Below are 23,249 nucleotides of genomic sequence, written 5' to 3'. Positions count from 1 at the left end.
AATCCTCTTCCACTATCATTAATTCCGATTCCTTTGTTTTGTCTGTAAGGCTCTTGGCTTATGTTACCGTAGTGATCTTCTTATTGTTAATTTTACACACTTTAGCACCTCTTCTAAACCCACAGTCCCCCATTTCCCTTCACTAAGCCCTGATCCCAGTCTACACTACTACACACTGCTCCTATCTTACGCCTCCCTCCAGCGAGTATTTAAAAAGCTCCTCCAGTGTTTGAAGTTGATGATGTTATGGTGAATAAAATTCTAATGCTAGATATGGATTATTGGGTGTGGATTGTGCTCTTCATCCGGTCATAAAGCCGGTTATATTGTTTGCTCTACAACGATCTTGTGTAGCTAGTGTATAAAACGGTGTAACATATTGTACATTCTCCATTGGCCCTGGAGAGCTTTTAGTTGATAAATCAGTCTGTTCTATGCTCTCTCCCGTGTGGTCTTTCTCTATACACCGCCAAGGAGCACAGTGTGTTACGTGTCTGTGTGTATATGTATTTTGCACAAGAAACTGTCGTAATGCAAATTAATATCAGAGGAAATGGTGAAAGGTCATTTTTAATATATTTTAAATAGCCGATGTACTTATTGTGTATTTATTTTGGAGCTGCAGATGTGCGACCGGCTTGCAGTGTTCACTGACAAACTGCTAACATGGGATATGCTGTGTTCCTCCTTTACAGGTCAAATCGATACTTATATCCAGAATGTAAAAGAATTCACTTCTCAAAACCTTGGAAAGCTGTTCATGGCCGAAGCTTTACAAGACCAAAGCAACTGATGCCGCGTCCTGTCCCTAGAACGGCCCCTCGGAGATTCCACAACGCATGTAAATGACTTCTATTTCCAACAGTGACCTTTCTCTACAATAAAATACACCTCTTTTAACATTTTGTAGTTTTGTTTTATTTCTTTGTTGTTACTGTGATTGTATCATTGTATTAAGAATTGTAACTGTCCGTTTTCTGGTCATATCCTCCAAAAGTCCCATTAGAAACAAAGTGATTATTGTACATTTGTTATTAATAATTGAAATAAATAATTAACCTTTTATATAGTGTCAACATATTACGCAGTGCTTTACATACCATGTTCATCATTCACATCAGTCCCTGCTCCATTGGAGTATTCCATACCACTCAAACTCGCGAGGGTTAATTTTATCTAAATCCGGGTAACATACCGATATGTTTCTGGACTGTGAAGAAACCCACACAGACTCCACACTGACCGTTCCTTGGCCCCTGTGCTAGTGAATGAGTAGCAATCACTGCTATGTCCCTATTGGCTATCTGCTCTGTACATAAAACCACTCGGAACCTCATCTGTTTCTCGATTGGCTGTCAGGTCTCCATTCATAAAACCACCTCCAGCCTCAGTATTGAGTGGAGACTGAGGTACAAGGTGATACATTCACCTTAAGGAGGATATCATTTTAGTGTAGTGAGGTGGATGTTCGAAGTGACAACCTTACACATGTGTAGCAAGGATGATGCGTGTAACATTGCGTGTGCACTTAATAGTATATTTGAATCCATAAACGTAAAGGCAGCTCAGCTTTTTACGACTGCCACGGACTTCATTTTGACTGTGACAACAGGATAACACATTTTTAGCACTGGTAGTTGCGAGGCCAACAATCTGCATAATTAATTGCAGACTATGACGTGCCTATTGCTTTCCTAGTTACTTACAAAGTGTTTACTTGTAAACCAATGGGACGAGTCACTGAGCAGAGAGCACCATCCTCCTGTCTACCTAGAGATTAGGAGAGGAGCTGCTGCAATGCATCGGAGGCCCCTGCAACCAGAGGCTTGTACAGGGAGCCTAATCATTAACTCATCACAGCACATACCTGGCAGTTCTTTAGTACTCAGGCTTGTAGTAGACTGCACTGTGCTGCCTTAGTTTCCTTTAACAGCCTCATTTATTCAGGAAGTCCAGGGCCATCTTTTCCATTGGGCACGATGGGCAGCTGCCCGGGGGCCCCATAGGCAGCTGCCCGGGGGCCCCATAGGCAGCTGCCCTTAATGAGAATAAATAATCCTGCAAAAAAAACCTACAAGGGTCACTGAGCAAGTACATCTATCTATATCTGTATCTGTATACATCTATATATCTATATCTGTATACATCTATATATCTATATCTAGGGGCCCCGGTGCACTGCTTTGCCCGGGGGCCCATAATGTTGTGAAGGTGGCCCTGAGGAAGTCCCACATCATAGAGCCACCATAGAGCAGGACAACGACACAGGAGCAGTAGTGCAACATTTTACAAAACCTTTTTTGTTTATGCTTGTTGGCCTGAGAGATAAGACAAAGCTGCTCCCAGGTTATAATTGTGTATACAGCAGCCCAACAAGATGTTGCTGACTTGTCTAAAAAGCACAATAAGAATGCTAGAAAAATATCAGCACATTAAAAGCTACAAGCCAGAAAAGTAATCCTAAGTGGTATATAACCCCATATAGTGACTCTTCTATCAGCAGTGTATTTACTATGCAAATATACAAGTTGTGACCACCAGGTGGTGCTAGAGAGCACAGGCAGCTGCTCATCACTCAGAACCAGTCCATCAAGTTAGCATTGTGTGTAACCGTTTATTAAGTATTATAAGTACATGTGGACATAAACATGTACCTGTCATTGCAATACATGCTTTCCTGGGTTAATACATAGAAGTGGGGTGGTGATTTTTTTTTTTTTTTTTTAAGCTGCTGTATACTAAAGACATCAATCTAATGTTTAACAAGTAACAGACTACCTCTAGTAACATCTACAATCAAGACAATTCACTCTGGCGGTTTTGTGATTCAACGTCAGACAATCGCAGCTATGCACTTCAGGCAGACTGGCAGGAGAAACTGCACATTATTTAAAGGTTATTACGCCGATCATTTTGTTTGGTATAATTTTGCTTTAAGAGGACTACGTCAAGCTGTCTCATCGACGCTATGCTGTGTGCAAGAGAAAATCCGTTCCATACTTCAACATATGTGTGAATGTAAGAAACTTGTTAACTAGATACAACAACGCTGATTGATTAGCAGTTTCCTAGTGTGCATACTCTGATGAATTCCTTTTTTTTTTTTATTCTGAACATTAATGGATAACTGCTGCCTGGCTTCCAAATGTTTGGCACATTTCATCAGTTTCTCGCCCTGAATCTCTCCTCTCCCAGCATTTATTCCAGCAGCAATACCACCTACTGAGCCAACTGTGCAACAATATCCAAGTGGATGTTTGATAATAGACAATAGGAGACCAAACGTGTCATTTGTCCACTAGACATGAGGGTCTTCAGGAACTAGGTCAAGTGACCAACAAGAGATTTTTACCCTGCATATCTATAGGGAGGGAGAGGGGGGACTGTCATGCATATGTATAGGGAGGGAGAGGGGGACTGTCATACAAATCTATAGGGTGGGAGGGGGGGCTGCCATGAAAATCTATAGGGAGGTAGAGAGGTTGATATGTATGAAGGAGGGCAGAGGAGGGGGGCTGATATATGTGACTGGGGGAGTTTTGATGTGACGGGGGGGGATAGCTAGCTAGCAGAGTGAAGGTAAGGAAAATAGCTGCAAGGGGGATGGATGCAGGGTGGGAGGTAAAGAAAATGGCTGCAGCAGGGGTTAAGGAAAATGGCTGTGCGGGGGGGGGGGGGTTGTGGTTAAGGAAAATGGCTGCAGGGGGTATTTAAAAAATAGAGCAGCTTTGGGGGGCAGAATCTTTTGATTGTGTGGTGGTCAAATGGGTGGTCTCAGCAATCACTAGAATACTAAATATTAGTGAGATGGGGCTGGTAGAGGTTTGTATTTGATTGACAACAAATATTCAGATATTGCTTATATATGCCTGTCCAATGGGGTACTTTTAGCTGGCCATAATGGAGTGTTTTAACTAAAGGGCCTAATCATTCAGGGTTTGCATTATAATACATTTTTGCATTTTCAAAAAAGGACGCCAACTTTCCAGAAGCCAGCGAGAGGATAACAAAGTTACAAGAGAGAAGAGCAAGAACAGGTAAGAGACAATGGCACAATCTGTCTAAATTTGAATGCTGGAGAATACACCTGAACATTCATATTCAAGAGTGTTCCCATACACCTATATATTTGGAGGAGGGGGGGCGCTGCGGCCGTATTAGCCTAGGGCGGCCAGAACCCTTAATCAGGCCCTGAACCTACCAGTATGTTTTTGGAGTGTGGGAGGAAACCGTAGCACCCAGAGGAAACCCACGCAAACACGGGGAGAACATCCAAACTCCACACAGATAGCACCCTGGTCTGAATTGAAATGACCCCAGCGCTGTGCGGATACTGCAAGGTTTTTCAGACTCATAAATGCTCCTGAAAATCCTGGACGCTGGTGGATACTGTGATGACTATGATGTATGCCCACGTGTAAATCTGTGTCCCATTGCACAAATAGAGACCCTCTGCTGTGTAAATGATAACATTAATATGTGGCATCATAAATAGATCTCTTCCCTAAACAAGAGCCCACTGTATGAAGCTAGGAGCTTGTCTGACACATTTTGATACCAATTTGTCATTTTAAGTATTCATGGAATAGTTACAATATGACGCTTTTGTCGTTCAGTATGAAAACGACCAATTCTCATTCACATATTGTGAAGCTCTTTTTAATATTATAATGTGAATAATACAGTTATTATTCCTGTGGTTTTTTTTTTTTAGTACGCAATGTTATATTTACCTCTTGACAGCTCTGTAAACTAACAATATGTATTATTAGTGGAGGAAATAATCCACTGGGAACAAATAATTAAAAATCCATCCGACCTATATTTTACAGTTTTAGTGCACTACAACTCCCAGCAGACACTAAGATTCTTTGGGCTGGGCCATCTTTACCGTCAATTCCATGTCATTGCACACTTTATTTCCTTTTTTTGAGAGGGTTGTCCTACAAGACTTGCGGTGGAAGGTGGAGCGGGTGCGGCATGCACAAGGGGCATTGCCGTTTGGGGCACGTAGTAATTCAGGGATAATTTTGGATCAGGTGAGGAGTGTGTGAGCAGTGGGAGATGTGATCATCGGCTCCTTAAATTATGTCAGGTATGTAATGTGTTTGCACCATGGTCCCCTCAATGTACAGCGCTGCATAAAGCTGGCCACACATATTGCAATCCTGACCCGGCGTCGGACGACATGATTCATGTACAATTTGACCACCTACGAGCAGCCAGGTCCCTTCTATTGTCATTAGGCCTGTTACCGCGACTAGTCTGCCCAACATATTTGCAAACCCATCTCCGGCTTCAAGCACGTTATCAATTGACCGTTATCGATTGCAATATTGTAGCATGTACGACCAGCATGAAATGTTTTTTAATAAAGGGGGATGATAATACTGGAGTTCATAATTCCCCAATGGGCAGAGCTCTAGGCTAACTGAGATTATAAGAGGGTGATAAATATTCAAACCCTGTTCTTATACCAGTGACAGAACGCTGCATTGGGCAGCACGGTGGCTCAGTGGTTAGCACATCTGCTTACAGCACTGGGGTCATGAGTTTGAATCCCGACCATGGCCTTATCTGTGTGGAGTTTGTATGTTCTCCCCGTGTTTGCCTGGGTTTCCTCCTGGTGCTCCGGTTTCCTCCCACACTCCAAAAACATACTGGTAGGTTAATTGGCTACTAAAAAAATTGACCCTAGTCTGTGCGTGTGTATGTTAGTGAATTAGACTGTAAGCGCCAATGGGGCAGGGACTGATGTGAGTGAGTTCTCTGTACAGCGTTGTGGAATTAGTGGCGCTATATAAATAAATGGTGATGATGATGATTGGCCCATGATAATGGCATTATGTGAGAGGAGAGACGGCAACATAATATATTTCTTTTCTCGGCCACGCACAAACAGGCTAATAATGTGTTAATAAGAGGCTTTATTTAACTAGTTATATAGCACTTTTCTCCCTAGCTTATAGGATCTGCACAGATGCTCTTTCTGAAGGATACACCGGTACCTTCAGTAACTTGTTAGGAGCAGTCAGTGTCATGTTTCCCTCTTTAGGGCTTCATCGGAGAGTCAGATCAGACAACATTAACATCTTCCCTAACCTGCTAATGTCAGAACCACGGAGATGGCTGGTGAGTCAATGTTAGGGGATCCGTGATTTTCAGACTGACGACCAGGATACCATTGGGACCCGCCCTTGGTTCGCTCCATCTAGGTCCAACTGGAGTCTAAATTCTTGGAATATAAATGAAAACATTTACATATTATCAGAGAGAGAACACACAACTGTTCTGAGCACACAGACACACGGGAGACCTGTTCCAGGGTCCAAATTGTTTTGGGGGGTTTATATTTTGTTTGTATTTGTACCTCGAGCATGGCTGCTCTAACTCCTTTTGATACATGCAAAACTGCAGCTAAATTAAGATCCTTGTGAAGAGTAACAATGTGCCTATAGTTTCTTCTGAACATTTATTTAACAATAATTATTTAGAAACAAAGTTGCACCTTGCTCAAATGAAGTAAAACAATGTGGAATTTATATTACAGTAAGTTGCGGCCCCAGATGACTTGCAGATGCAACTACATTAAGAACATATAGAGGGAATTGTGGCATCTTCAGATACGCCTGTTAGTGGGCACTGAGCCCTGGTGCGTAGATCCGTGTTGCTGCTGATCGTGAGCATGGATCTTTACAAGTATTAAAATTAAAAAAAATAGCCCCCCCCCTTCCCCAAAACAAAGGTGAATCTGAAGCACTTAGTCTGGGCAGGTTACAGTTAGTGCCATGGGAACCAACGGGGCAGAATTCCTAAAGCAAAAGCCGATACTACCACAAGGCAACGGGGGTGACATTGTGGGGTTCCTCTATCATAGTGAGGAGGAGTCTCAACCAGGTCAAGACAACGCTTAGGAGAATCAAACCTGCAATGCAATGCCACCCACCCTCCCACCTGCTCCTGGCAACCACTAACTGCTTGGGCAAGCTGGCACCTGTAGAACTACAAGTCCCAGCATAATCTTTCTCCATAGCTTGGAGAGCTACAATCTCCAGCATGTCCTGGCAATAAGAGCCTGCTGGGACCAGTAGTACCACATGATGTAACCGTACATAAATATACTGACACAGTGTAAAAAAAAAAATATGTATATTTTTACAAATACCCATTCCCTGGTTGCCATCTTTATTGGTCTTCTAGCCCATTGGGATCTTCTTATCTTTCTTCTTATAGTGAGTCACCAGTTAAAAAAAATATTAATAAAAACAAACCTATTTTACGTTGAACTACCTGCTCTGTTAGATGCTTCGATGCCAATGACTGCAAAGGGGCCTGTCCGAAAATATCCAATAAAAGTAGCTTTCTTCTGATTGGCTGAAACGCGGGAGCTTCGCTCTGATTGAATATTCTCATATAGACCCCATGTGGGCTATGAATGAACTACATTGTATCAATGAAGTTGTTCTACTGTTACCAAACCTCCATGTGGAGACACCGGTGAATTAAATTCAGCACGAGATCCCATCCAGTAACCTCATGTGACGTGCGGCTGCGCTTACTAACGGTTATTATGGTAGGAGAAATCCCCACTCATTATTGCTTGCATGTCTATGAAGTGCGAGCAGAAATAAGCGGAGATTACAACCCAAACATTATAGGTGTTGTCAAAAGAGGCTCTCAAGGGACCTCTCGCTGAATTAAATCTCCTCATATGGGTGTAATCACCTTCTAAATCAGTCCTGGCCAAGCTGTGGCTCTCCAGGTGTTGTGAAATACAAGCCCATGATGCTTTGCCAGCAGATAGCCAGCCGATAGCTGGCAAGGAAATTTTGGGACTTATAGTTCCACAACATCTGGAAAGCCACCGCTTGGCCAGGCCTGTTCTAGACTGAATTCAGAACCTATTTTATTAGACGCCACACAATGTTCTTTTATAGCCATATCTAGAATAAATGTAACCTAAATATAGACATTTCTGTGTGTACCCTGCAAACCACATTAACATTCCACACAACTCTGTGTTTATTCAAGAGCCAGAATGCCTACAGAGCCCGGCCCATCCTGGCAGAGCCAGCTCACAGCTCCTGAACTAGTTAAATACAATCTGGATTGTTTTCTCCCACAAAATAATTGTCTAGCAAAAGAAAAAATAAAAGACTCAGGACACTAGTTCAGTCTTTTAAGTAAAAAAAATACTTTTCACAATTGACAGATATTTTTGTTCGACTTCTTTGTTTCTTTCCAATAAACTCCCTTCTTTATTTTGCAAAAAAAATAAAAAAAAATAAGTTTCAGTCTTTGCACAGCTGGCAGACTGGTAGCTGAGATCATCGGATGCTATTTCTTCTCACAAAGTACCTCGTTAGTCTGAAACTTCACCCGCTATGTCATTACAGCACATCCTCACTCTATCTGCTGCCCTCTTGTTAAATCGCTTGTCAGGCTTTGGAGGGTGGCGGAATGATTCTAGCAAAAAGCACAAAAAATGTAATAGAACAACAACGCAACCTCTCTGTCGTCCTTGTGCACAAGACACCAAACCCCAAACTAAACAAAAAAACAATTTCAGATATGAGAAAAGTAATTAGGTGTTTCCATTTTCAGCCTTCCGAGAGCTGAACTGCTTCTTCAGACTAGACTTGGATATCTGAATCCCGGTATAATTGCATTACATTCCTGCAGTGTGACTAACGCAATGGTGGAATTGTTAAGTACTGGGTTAGGATGGGCTTGCAGAATATATTCACATTTAATTGATTCTTTCCTTAGATGTGTGCATGTGTTTTTTTTCCCCCTTTCCAAAGAAAACAAAGTCTATTTGTTTCCATCTGTCAAAACTGATATTTCTACAAATATCTCAAGCTTTTGTATGAATGGGTTTATCCGGAGAGGTCTGCGTTGTGTGAATAAATTGCAGTGTTTTGGAGAGAATGTTTTCTTCTCTAGAATCTAAGTAGTAGAAAAAAATATGTTATGTAAGTGTTCTCCTTTATCCATAAGGGTTCAGTGATGGTCACCTGCTACAGTGGTCGTGTATACAGGCGTTATATAACATCCATTTATATAGCTGCACCATAGTCTGTAGCACCTTACAACTGGGGACAAACCCAGGAATCATCACCATTTATTTATATAGCGCCACTGATTCCGCAGCGCTGTACAGAGAACTCATTCACATCAGTCCCTACCCCATTGGAGCTTACAGTCTAAGTTTCCTAACACACACAGAGAGAGAGAGAGAGAGAGAGACTAGGGTCAATTTTGATAGCAGCAAATTAACCTACCAATATATTTTTTGGGGAGTGTGGGAGGAAATCGGAGCACCCGGAGGAAACCCACGCAAACACAGGGAGAACACACAGATAAGGCCATGGTCAGGAATTGAACTCATGACTCCATCGCTGTGAGGCAGAATTGCTATCCACTTAGCCACTGTGCTGCCGCAGTAATAAAACATGGCTGGGTTTAAGAGATAGACAAAGAGGTACGAGGGTACTGCTCACACGCTTACACTCTGTAGGGAAACAGGAGTTTAAGAAATGAGGTTAAGTGTTACTTATTGCATTAACCGTCGAGAGTAATGGGAAAAGCGCCTAATGGGGATATGTGATTCAGTCAGGGAGCATAGTGTTTTTGAATATAGAAGAAAATGTAAGCCTGTTTGTTCCACTAAATGCACTTTTTTAGAAAAAAAGAAAACATTTTCATTGATTATTTGTCTGATTTATTTATTGTAAGCATTACATTTTAAACAAACCCAAAATGTGTTTACATGTAAAGTAAGAGGAAATCACATATGCCTTGAAGGCCGACTAATCTTGTGAATCTATAGGAACCGCCATCATCTTCCTCCTGGTCAGCAACCTCAACCTCTTCCACCCATGGAACCCCTCCTGCTGATGGCGATATTGTGAAATATCACACACAGAGCAATGATGTCACAAACTTTATCCGGCGAGGGAACGGGATCTGGCTTTTAAAAGGTCCATTCTGTAACTGATCTGGTTGAGGTAAGCTCGGAAGTTATATGTGACTGTGTGCTCCGTGTGTGGATGTAAAATGGGAGTGAGGAGCCAAGGGCGGAAAGGGTAAGCACTGTCTCCTGTGAACAGAAAGAAAATAAATAAATTAAGAGTATTGTTGAAACAATGTTATAAAGAATGAGGGGCCTATTTTAACATTATATAGTGCTGATCTAATCTAACAGTATTCCACACTTTATTTTATCTATGTATACCCTAATGCAAAAATTTTGCAAATCTAAACCAATCTTTTATTTGTCCAATGTATATAAATCTATTTATTGAAATATAGGCCAAACAATAAACAATTATGTGAATGACAAAAGTACCTAATAGCCACGAGTCTCCATGTGGTCTTGCGTATCCTTGCCTCTGGGCTAATCTCCGCCATATGCCCGATTGCCTGAAGACAAAGGAGTCATGGCTGCTCCCCGGTCATTTGTCAACCAGGTATCAAATCTGGAGAGATGGATCACATATAGCCTGGACATTAAATAGATTCATTTACACCAGACGGAACCAGGGCTATATGTGTACCAGCTATTGCCCCTATTATGTGCGGAAAGCCCGCTATGGTGACAAACTGCTGCTTCATTAGCACAAGGGGCTCCTTATTGAGTGGCAGATGTATAATTTGATGGATGCACAATAGGAGACTCAGAAGCACCACCATGAGCACACCACTAAAGTTGGGCTGGGACAATCCGGCCACCACACCAACTCTGGTCTGGAATGACCCAGATACACAGAAGTGTAACACCGCCAAGAGTTTGATCAGTGGTGGCATTGCTGTACGGATGTTGTGCAGAGCTTCTAGGCCACTTGGGCTATGAGCAGTGCAAATGTGTGTAAGTTGATGAACTTAATAATACATAGCTAATATTGAGCCATGGGGATAGTCTGATTGATATTAATATTCTCATACATTTCAGAATTCCATCTTTAGAATGTTTTAAAAATAAAATTAAAGTGTTTTGTTTTGTTGCTAGTGAAAGACACATTACTCCAGTATTTTCCATTAATTGTTTTTTTTTTTTTGGGTAGGGGTTTAGAAACAAATTGGCACAATGGTGTCCCTGTGCCATGATCTTATCTAGTTTTGTTAAATGAGATGGGCGATGTCAGGTGTGCAGGTGAATTGTCAATCATTCCATTAGATTGTGAGTGTTAATGCCGTGTTTGGTCATCAATATCATCCATCAGTTAGACCTGCCCTGAAGCAGGTGCAAACCATACGTCTGAAAATGTACGTCTGAACTTGAATCGCCCACATCTGCTTGGGAGCACCTTTACTGTACCCGGGCTATGTTCATCCGCACCTTCCCTCACCCGTTCAGCCCTTTAAGTCCTAGGCAGTAGTAAGTGTGCCTGAACATGTATTACATACAACTGCGTTCATTGGCGTAAGGTCCGTTTCTGAGCATGTGCAGATACAAATACAGCAAGCAATCCGAAGATTAACCAGGCCCAGAGTGTGGATAGATTCCATAAATACTGATTTTACCCATTGGTGTCTCAGCGCCTCAACAAGATCACTCTCATCTTCATGGAGGGGCAGAAGTCTCTAATGATTATTCCTGGCTGACTAACGCCATTTCTGATAAGCTCCAACCAAAAGTCATGTAAACCGACAATAACACGAACACTGATAGATCTGTAGATATGAGGCTGCTGGTCACTGTAAGAAATCATTCTAGTAATATATTGTATTCCCCATCATAAGTAGTGATACAGGTCTTAGGACTTTCCTCAGTCTTCTCATATCCTTTTTGTTGTCTCAATGAGGGGTTATTTAAAGCTTAAATTTGCTGATTGGTTGCTCTGGTTTAGTGGAAATGTGCATCTAGATTAAATGCAAATATTTCTCAGTATTGTTTTAACCTTTTGCCAGAGTCCTTTGGAAGCAAGTATGCAACATATGTCCCTTATCTTGTATATAATATAGAAAGGTGACCCATGAAGAATAGTCTGTATTTATTTGTATTAACAAAAAAAAAAAAATGGGGAGTTGGTGATCCAGAAGTGTCTTTACCCTTCTATCAACTGTATGAATGGACCATCAGGGACACTGATTCTATATCAGAAAGCTGTGCAAATTGAGTAACTGGATTGTATTACTAATATTCTTATTAACATGTATTTATATCGCACCATATATTCCGTAGTGCTTTATAAATAGAAACATAGAAACAGAGAATTTGACAGCAGATAAGAACCGCTTGGCCCATCTAGTCTGGCCATTGTTTTATTAACCTATGGTAACCTTAAACCTTATTTGATCCCTTATTTTTATAAGGATATTCTTATGTCTATCCCAAGCATATTTAAACTGCTCTACTGTATTAGTACCTCTACCACCTCTGATGGGAGGCTGTTCCCCTTATCCACTACCCGTTCTGTGAAGTAGTTTTTCTCAGATTTCCTCTGAATCTACTTCCCTCCAGTGTCAGTACATGTCCTCGTGTTCTAATACTTCCCTTCCTTTGAACAATGTTTCCCTCCTGTACCATGTTCAAACCCTTGATATATTTTAAAGTTTCTATCATGTCCCCCCTTTTCCTTTTCTGCTCCAAACTATATATACTAAGATCTTTTACTCTTTCCGGGTAAGTTTTGTGCTGTAGGCCATGCACCATTTTAGTTGTCCTTCTTTGTATAGTCTCTAATGTATTCATATCCTTCTGCAGATATGGGCTCCAGAACTGAACACAGTATTCTAGATGAGGCCGTACCAATGACCTATACAGTGACATTATTACTTTTTTCATTCTGCTACTAATTCATCTCCCTATTGTAATTGCTTTGTTGCATTGCTGAAAAGATGGGTTTTCAGAGAACACTTTAAGCACTTTAAGGTTTGAAGACTAGAGGTAAGTCGTCTTGTGTGTGTGTGTGTGTGTGTGTGTGTGTGTGGGGGGGGGGGGGGGGTGCAGCCCAAAATAGTCCTGTAACCGGGAATAGGAGGAAGTGATGACTGTGGATGAGAGACTCATATCTTGTGCAGAACGGAGGTGTCGAGTTGGGAGATATTTTGAGACAAGAGAGGAGATGTATACAGGTGCAGTTTTGTTGATGGCCTTGTATGTTAGTCGAAGAATTTTATATTGGATTGGGTAAAAAACAGACAACCAATGTAAGAACTGACAGATCAGAACAGCAGTGGAAGAACGACTTGCAAGGAAAATCAATCTAGCTGCTACATGCAATATAGATTGTAGAAGTTGGAAGACCAGTAAGGATGGAATTGCAATAGTCCATGTAGGAGATGATGAGTGCATGTGTGGTGGTCGAGTACTGATGGGAATCCTTCCCTTACCTTGTCCTCCAGACACGAGTCAGGTTCTTTTCTCTTTTGGGATATCCGGTGGTCAGGAGATAAATACTTCAATGAAAGGGACAAAGATTGGTCAAACAACTTGATTTTATTAAGAATGCGGTAAGGATAGTTTTGGTAAGACACGCGCCACTGACCCCTTCAGCTCAATAGTAATGACAAAATAATGCGTCTGATCAGCATAGAGCACAATAGCATTTAACATATAACATACACCTGGTGAGTATAAGGCAGAATAACGATAACATCTTCAATACACATTGTCTAATAAGGCACACTGGTAATCACAGTTACTACTTTCACATTAACAATATCTGACTGGTGATGATGCAATAACCATCAATAATAACCCATCAAGACTCTTACGGTCACTACCGTGCCCACTAGAGGGCTACTTCTTATTCAGGTGTTTGGGGGTACCGTGCTATTCCCTATTGGTCAGGCGCCCCACTTTTAGCATCTACTGCTGAGTTAACTTGATTTGCAGCGGTACCACTAACACCGAATGTCACACCTTCAATATTAATAAATCAATTCTTAGGTAAATCACATAACATTAACATAATCTAAAACATTTGGTGCACCAATATTATCCCCGGTAACGTTACCATATTTTCCACTCAGTCCTGGGCTGACCTGTGCACAGGAATTTGGGTAGTGTTCCAATGTCCTGCAGAGGTTTCCATCAAGGGTTAAGTATTATAGTAGAAAGCAGAGCTGTTGCTCATTTCAGCCACAAGATGGCACTGTTCTCTCAACAGTCAATGAATCTCTATCAGCACATGTACTCTGCAGCAGGGTATAATGTCCAGATATCAGCACACACACACACACACACACACACACACACACACACACAGGATATAGCAGAAACGACCGTCTTAATTGTTCCCTGCAGCCTGTGTATAGGTATGATCTGGGGGAAAAGCTCTCACAATCCTTCCTTGTACAAGAATGCAATGTCAGTTTTGGATAGATTCTCTCATCACTCTTCCCTCTGACACTGGGGTGTGTGCAGTACACTGCAGGCTGAGGTTTTACCTTGAAAAGAGTTCTGTAGTTAGTGAATACTGTCTTTGGCGCCCCACTGCGTGTCCCCAGCTGTTCTCCGTCCGCTTTGCTGGCAATGTCACAGTTCTGGCAGCAGCTTATCTTCTCTCTGCTCGGCTGCACATCCTCCCCCTTGTTCCTTCTACCATGCTGCTCTCTCTCTCTCTCCCTTCCTGCACAACCTCTTCCTGTTACTCCCCCAGCCAATCAGGGCCTTCATCCTCCTTCTGTCAATCACTCCTGGGCACAAGTTTTCAGGAGCACAATTAACCCCTTGTAGCCCTACATTTTAAAAGCGTTTATGCACTCTGTACTGTTCAACAGGGCTTTGGGGTACCACACATGGATTAATGGTTTGCAGTATCTTGTGTCAGATATGTATATAATCTGTAAATGTTTCTTAAATGTATGTAATAGGATTTAGATATTGATCGGGTGTGGGATTTCCCAATATCATTAGATTAAATTTGAAAAATATAAAAATCAATAAATGCCAGATAACACACTCACAACAATTGGCTTAAAAAATACATAAAAAGATTTATTTCACCCAAAAATTTTTTTTTTACAGAATGTTATTTACGAATTAAAAAATTGATTACATATAAAAAGCATAAAGTCAATTACTTAATATTGCAAACTGTAAGAGGCAGAGAATAAATATGTAGATTGCCAGGACTGCAAGGAACAGATGGTTATTAGTAAAGATTTTACACAGTTGGGGGAATCCTAGAAGATATTAATTGTTTTCCACATATGGCTCAAAAGATATTAGGGACTCTTGGGATTGGTAAATGACTGTCCCTAGAAAGCCTTTCTCCACATTGAGTCCCAACATGAGATTTGTAGACGCCACAAAAGATTAATGAAACTGTGCTAGTTCAGCATGTATATACTGAGCTCTTTCCAAATTCAGTCTGTTATGGAATTCCTGTTTTTTTTAGGGAGAAAATGTCCCCAGAATACAGTATCCACATGAATCCCAAGTGTAGTTTAGTATTGTCAAGAAAGAAAAATGCATAAGAGCATCACAATCTCTGGACATTCAATCACCGACACTTGTTTGCTATGGTGGCAGGAGCCTGTCTGGCGCAGAGGAGCGTGAGAAGATGGCGTGTGAGAAGAAGGTGTCAGTGGGGGGTTGCGGGTGAGGAAAAGGTGTCAGTGGGGGTTGCAGCTATGGAGTCAGAGATGGTGCTGGAAGGGTCAAAAAATGTTGAAAAAGTTAAGGTGGGGGATGGAGATGCTCAAGAAGAGCAAAGAGCAAAGCCAATGAGCCCAAGAGAGGTGGAGATGATGGTCAAAGTACTGGACCAGTACGACTACGACATTAAAAAAGGTGAGTAGCACGTGTAGTGTACCTGTTTGAAGGACTTTATTTCATTCTAGTTTCACACGAAGCAATCTGAACGCCTAATTTGTAACATAGATTTGTTTATGTCAGAACGAAGAATTAACGGTGAGTAGGCCTGTTTAGATACCACTGATACCACTAATGTAACACCTGTTATCAAACAAGAAAAAATTGATGTTGAATCCCAAGATATTAAAGAAGTTATACATGAAGGTATTTCAGTGAACATGTGTAGACAACTAAATGCTTTGGGCACATACCTGTACCGTTATAATTAACCAAAATGGCGTCTGTTTTCCAGAATATATGGAGGTTAAGCCCGCTATAATTGCGATTGTGCCAGAGGGACCACAACATAAACTGATCTCGAGCAGTGTGCAAGGTGAGCAAATGAGAGTATTTCTGGTGTTGGATATAGATTACAGATATAGAAGTTTCATGGTAAACATTTTTTATTTTGCTTGTTTGGTAGGTAAAGAAATCAAAGGGTCTGGAAACCCAAGTGACATCAAGCAAAAAATTAAAAACCTTGAGAAAATTTTTGTTGAAATGTATATGCTCCTTGGAACTGTTCTGCCACAAACCAGTAGCACCTTTAAAGTGTAATACTATTTTTTTTCACTTGTCATATTCTGCAATAAAAATGTTTGTACTTTTTTTTCCTGCAATAAAATTGTTGCATGAACACTGGGTGGTTTATTCTGGGTATTTTACAAATATTAGTTAATAAAGGTTAATATGACTTTATAAGTTTAATAGTTTATAAAGGTATAAGTTTATAAAGGATAAATATGAATAGGTTCCCAACATAAATGCAAAGGGTAATAACACACGTGCTTTATATAAGTGTAATGGTCTGCGGCCAGACAGGTGCAATACACATCTATACAAAACACATGTCAGTGATGTGCGGATACCGCGCCATGTGGGACTGGTACAGGCATCACAAACATACACATGCCCCCCCAGGTCGAGGAAGTATCGGAGGATTGTCGTGGATCGGTCGGAAGTTTATACACACTACACAACAGAAAGGAGATTGGAATGAAAATATTGAGCGGTACGACCAACCAAATGAGGCGACAATCGTCCATTGGGCAGACTTTCGACCATCGTGTCACTACACACACTGACCCGACTTTCGAACGAGCGGTCGTATGTCGGACTGGTTGAGCCAATTATTGTCCAAAAACCCTGTAGTGTGTACCCAGCTTAAGTCTCTGTTGCCTTTTAATGTCCGGTAGAATGAAGAAGATCTGCAGCAATACATTATAAGTATTTGCCACTACAATGAAATTGATGGCCGTTTTTTGCCTCCTGGGGTTCCTTAGTCCATTATTGCCATTGTCTTCCTTCAATTATTATTTGCCATTAATATGTTAAATTCTTAATACAATTAACAGTTGGATACTTGCTCCTTATCATTCTAAGGGAAAGTGTATCATTGAAGCCTGTCCCATTTACATGGACAGACTTTTCTCAATATTCATACAGGGGAAGCAATCAGACAGGTTGCAGTAACATGGGGGGATAAAACAGTTGGGCCAGAACAGCAATCATGGACTAAAGCCAAAGAATTACAAAAAAAAATGTGTATCTAAAATTAGCAGCTTCTGTTTCTGGCCTAATTTACTTCATAAACAGTGGAACCTGCTCAAGGAGAAATAGTCAATAATGCTAGAAATGATAGATACTGCTTATGAGGGAGAATCACGCGATTACATAAAAACAACAACACAACTGTCTATGTCCCACATAGATTTGCAAAACACACCTAGAATTGTTCTTGTCGTTGAAATAATGTCTGATCAAAGTATGAAGTAAATGAATGTGGATATTTACCCTGTGTCTACTTAGACCAAGTTGCTAAGTTAGAGACACTGACAATAGCGCATGTACTTGCTTAGGAGAAACTTGTAAACATTTATACTAATTATCATGCATTGGGCATGGTTTAACCATTCTATCTTTTTCCGTGACTTGGTACAATGAATAAAACACTTTCTAAGGATACTATTTTATTGGTGTAGGAAAAATGCTGATCTATAGTTTCCTATAGACTGTTGAGGAAACTGCTTTTTTTTATGACACATACTCCCGGCAATTAGACATGTTAATTCTCTTTCTAAAGGTTCTGTTAGTGATATGAGAGTGATATGTTCTTGAATTTGATAGATTTTGCCATCTTATTCCAATGTATGGAGCTTGTAGAGCTATCAAATAAGTGGGACTATTAACCAGTACTAGAAAACCTTAACTATATAATGAAAAGAGCATTATGGAAGTGCCGGCCATTAGAACTGTGATCTGGCACAACAAAATGACATTAGACTTTATGCTGGCCAATAAAGGGGACTGGGTGCCCTAATTCAAAATCAATGCTGTGCTTATATTGGTAATAACTCACAATGTATATTTGGTGTTGCAACAAATTGGAAAATAAGAAGAAACATTTGCATTAAGATGAATTATGAAGTTTATTTGGTTGGTTAGTTAGTAGCTCTAGGAACACAAATAGTTATGATATCTTGATATTTGTGTTTGCTTACTCATATATTTACTTATCATGTCTATCAAATGCTGTCTGTCATGGTATTGGCAGCTCCCAGTAACAACCACTTGGCTGGGGTAACTCTCATAGGCACACAATGACCAGACAAGCCGCTTAGTACTGAGTGGATTAGTCGTGAGTTACAAGCTGAGGGAAAAAGATTGGAAAAGGCAGAATAACGGTGTACAGACAAATTAAAAAAGTCTTTGTCAAAGCACAAGCAGAGAAATCCAAAACAAATGCTTCTCCTGCAATGGTTTGGTAGAACTGAGGGACACTATAAAGGTTGCAAACAGGAGAGATAAATTGTTCTGATTGACTTGAGCTGTGCAGTAGTCCAGGTGAAGAGACTAGGTATATTGCTGTTCTTAGCAGAGTGCTGATTACAGGAATTGAGAGAAGATGTTTGTAGCTGTCATTGTGAATGGTTTTCTGACAGCTGTCATCTGGAGCTAGTGTTGTGAATCCTCACACTGTCGCTACCGTATGTGTATTAGAATGACTAAAGCTTCTGTAATACTTATTTTTATACCAAGAAAGCATTTTTAAATGATACATTTTGATTTAAAGACTAAGGAAAACAAACGGTGAAATTTGGGCATGGGTATGAGTATTAACATTAATGATGAGTCAAAAAAAGGTTCAAAAGATGGGAATGTGGAAGTAGGCCTTCATGAGTGAAAGGGGCCTTCATGAGTTAAAGAAAGTTTTACAGACATTTCTGTAAAAAATATGTTGTTTCCTAAGGGATTGTGTTTAATCAGATATGTGATCTTATGTGTAGAAAACAGAGAAGTGTCTTTTATTTAAGAGAGTAAAGATTTTGAATCCAGAAATAATATGAGAATAGTTTAATTACCAAAAAGTGTTTTCTTTTCACTGTTTCCTGCCATGAGTATTAGCGTATTTATCTTTCGAAAATGAAAATGTTTCTGTAACGTGCATGATGATTCTCAATATATTTAATGAGTAATATGAGATGGGAATTGGTTTGCTTCAATTAGATATTACAATTAAATATTACATTAATGGGCCATATTTATATAATTTTATCAATGAACTATTAACTTCAATTTTTTGCTTTGTTATATATTATATGCATCATCTCAGCTAGTTTATCTCGATGCATGTTTTCGACAAACCTTACTAAGAATATTTATGGTTTGGTTTTCTCACTTTCTGAACTTGCACAGAATATTTTGAGATACTGTATATTAACCTTAATAGGTAGTGAGTATCATTCTACTTTGCTATTCCTTTATTTTTACAAAGTATAGAAACCAACACAACTTTTGTGTCATTTACTCAACATTAATCTTATTACGTACTTTGGAAAAAGTGGTGGTTTATAATTTCTATGACATTCTGAGTTTTTGCACAATATCACTGGTCTTTATCACTAACTGGATGAGACATTGGCTGAATCATTTATGAGTTTGTGGATATATTTAGGGTCTCTCTGTTTTGGCATTGTAGCAGAGAACAATTTTATTGTGTTTAGTGTTTAAAGTTGTGGTATAAATAAATTTATTATAAATCAGTTGCTATCATCAGAGTGCTTGTTCCTTGTGAATATTTATTCTCTATCTTGGTAGACAATTTTATTTTACCTCAGTGCACTGCCCCCCTAGGATAATTTCTCAGCATGGGGAAACATTCTCAGTTGAACATATATCTTCTAACATTAAATATTTATTTTATGTTAAATATCTAGTCCTAATTAAATAAAGTGAAAACATAGCAGTGCATTTTTAGGACATTTAATTGTTAGGCAGGCCAGTAAATAAACATTATTTGCAGACATTGTATTTAAACATTTGCTATTTATAATCTGACACTTTAAGCTGCTGAAATGAATGGTATAAAATGAATGACTGAATGTATATATATTAACATGAATGGTGTAATACCCAACATGGCTTTCCAGTGTATCTATTTGTATTAAATGTATTATTTATTTATTATTGTATTTATGCATTACCCTATCAAGATTTTTTTTTCATTTCGCATTCTACCCATTATTAAATTATCGCTTACCAATAAAACATTGTCCAATTCGATTTGTGTGGTTCCAACGCACAATGTATTTATTTGCAAAATATAGCAGGATTTTACAGCAAACCATTGTTACACATTAAAGATGTTTAAAATAAAGCAGGAAAGTATAAAAAACAAAATACATTACATCTTCCTTATAGGGTTCACCCAGGTTCAATTAATGCAGCCATGCTCTCACATTGCCAGGATCAAAGAGAGGTAGAACAAAAGCTAGCATGCTTGTATATACTGTACAGATAACACTTGGTGAGGTCTTCATTGGTCCAGGGTTAATGATATTCCAGTTCCTTGTAAGTTATAGGTCAGTTCATTTGATCCTTACAAAGAGTGAGGGGATACTTCCCCCACCCCATTGTTTACATGATTTGACTCTGAATGACCAGTTCAAACTGATCCACACAAAAGTATTTTTGAGAATTAAACTCATATTGCTTGTATCTTGCGATCGCTAGAAGCGATCGCTATTCCGTCCGCACCCGGTTAATGCTGGTGAAATAAGCTTTAATATGGGACCAAACTCTTTACTTTTTAAAACACCTGAACCATAAATACATTTACTACAGTAATATATATGCATAAATAAACAATCTAATACATTTTACTAATAAATGAATGTGGATTGGAACCTTAATAAATATGAACTATATATACAAGTGAATGTGTAAGTGCGAGTGTATGCGTGCGTTATTTATCGTGCAATTGCGCCATGACACGTGGAATACTGATTGCAAACGCACGGTAAAACAATATTAATCGATATACTTACTTTCATCCAATTATTCGACTTTATCACCATGTAAATTAGATTATTTTTGTAAAAAGTGTTTTGGTTTTTTTAAATGTGTTTTATTTGGTACTTTGTTGAAATGGCTTTTATTCTGCATCAGTTAGCTAGGGTATACTAGACAAAAATAAAAAAAATATATTTCCCCATTGCTTACTTTTATATTACCAGATAAATAGCTGATAAATGTCCTGAGATACATTCATCTAGTTCTTCCACAGCTGGGGATACCAAATAAGTGTTCTGTTAATCAAACTCTGAAGTTTTAAATTTTTAACAGACACTCATATTGATCCAACATATTGTATTACTAATAGATCCATGGCAAACTGGATATAATGGGAATGCCTTGCATGAATTTGCTGATCCCTATGGTGACCTCACCAACACCATAGAACTTAGCGGCTGTAATGACATTTAATTATATCCATACAAAATTATATTATTACATTGCTGCTTCTTCCCTTTTTTTGGACATTTCATCTTAGTTTTGTATGACCCTTTTGACAACATCCAGCCAAGCCGCCTCCTTCATTATACGGAGGTGAAAAAAGTAATTAAACTCTCAATGCTTGTCCACCTCCTCAATTATTTATGATGTGCTAATGTGCTCCATTTTGCTATTATCTAATACCCCTCCTCAATCAGCACTCAGTGGTAATGAATTGGATAGAGGGGTTCATAAACTGTCTGGCGCGGGTTGATAAAAATGACAGGGGGGATGAATTGGCTGATGGGGGAGGTGATGATATAGCTTGTAGGGGCAGGATCTCTGTATTGTGTGGCGGTGATGTGGATGCTCACTGTGGTATCAGCGGACACTAGAATACTAAATACTAGATAGACAGGGCTAGTAGATGTTACTATAGGAGTGTAAATAATTTTCATATATTTTATTGTCTGTCTGTACTAGTGGGTTGTTTTGTATCATTCAGGGTTTGTTAAAATTTGGCACTATAATACAATTTTTGCAATTTTAAATACAGGACTCCCAAGTTTCCAGAAGCCACACAACGGACAACGCTCCAAGAACAAGCAAAAGAGAACACCAGGTAGTCTACGCTGCAAGATCAGGTAAGAGAGGAAGTGCATAATGAAGTGTGTTTTATGTATTAATTAATGTTTTACAAATATATATATATATATATATATATATATATATAATTTTTTTTTACACACACATTGGGGGGGCAGGTCAGCATGGTAGACTGTGCAGGGGGGGCCAGGTCAGCATGGTAGACCGTGCAGGGGGGCCAGGTCAGCATGGTAGACTGTGCAGAGGGGGCCAGGTCAGCATGGTAGACTGTGCAGGGGGGGGCAGGTCAGCATGGTAGACTGTACAGGGGGGCCAGGTCAGCATGGCACAATGTGAAGGGGGGCCAAAGCAACATGGCACAGGGTGATGAAAGGGGGCCATGAGAAGGGGGGAGCAAAAGCAGCATGGTGGGCGCAGTGTGATCATAAGGAGGCACAGCATGGTGATTAAGGGGCACATTAGTGTGTGTGATGGCACAGCGGGCTTGTGGCAATGTAATGTGTGTGTGTGGTAGATGGTGGCTAAGTATTAATTGTGGGTCCTATTGATTTAACGCCGGGCTGGTTGGAATTTTCTAAATGTACCCATTATTTTTTCCAAATAGGGCCCCCAACATTCCAGGATCCAGACAAGCCGCAACTAAAGAAACCAGCAGCCACAGGTGGTAAAAGTGACAAGAACAGGTAGAACAGTCTGTCAAATGTTCTGAGTCTAGTGCAGGCTTGGCTAACCTGTGACACTCCAGGTGTTGTGAAGCTACAAGTCCCAGCATACCCTTCCAGCAATAAGCTGCTATATATTGGCAAAGCATGCTGGGGCTTGTAGTTTCACAACACCTGAAGTGCCACAGGTTAGCCAAGCCTGGTCTAGTGGGACAATCCCAGTCTTCTTACTTGCTGGATAATTTGATACTAATATGTATCTCATTAGTAAATAAATGACCAATCTTGACTTCAAAAGGAAATTAGTTTTATTTAGAGTATATATCTGCTTGCAAGGAGGAGGTTTTTCTGTGTTTTTACAAAAGTGTGAGCACTATGCCTGGAACTATTAGGAATTT

At 39.9% G+C, this 23,249-nt stretch overlaps 1 protein-coding gene across 1 annotated transcript in view; it reads left to right on the top strand.

Moving 5' to 3' along the window:
- EIF3H (eukaryotic translation initiation factor 3 subunit H) overlaps window positions 1–902 on the top strand; it is a 105,286-nt gene extending 104,384 nt beyond the window's left edge. The window contains exon 8 of the mRNA XM_075213984.1: window positions 696–902. Within this exon, the coding sequence (XP_075070085.1) occupies window positions 696–793 (98 nt within the window). The 3' untranslated portion in view covers window positions 794–902. The remainder of the gene's footprint in view (window positions 1–695) is intronic.
- Window positions 903–23,249: the final 22,347 nt, after the last annotated feature.

The sequence above is a fragment of the Mixophyes fleayi genome, chromosome 5 (assembly GCF_038048845.1).
Source record: "Mixophyes fleayi isolate aMixFle1 chromosome 5, aMixFle1.hap1, whole genome shotgun sequence".
Classification (NCBI taxonomy): Eukaryota; Metazoa; Chordata; class Amphibia; order Anura; family Limnodynastidae; genus Mixophyes; species Mixophyes fleayi.
This window is presented reverse-complemented; position numbering and strand designations above follow the sequence as displayed.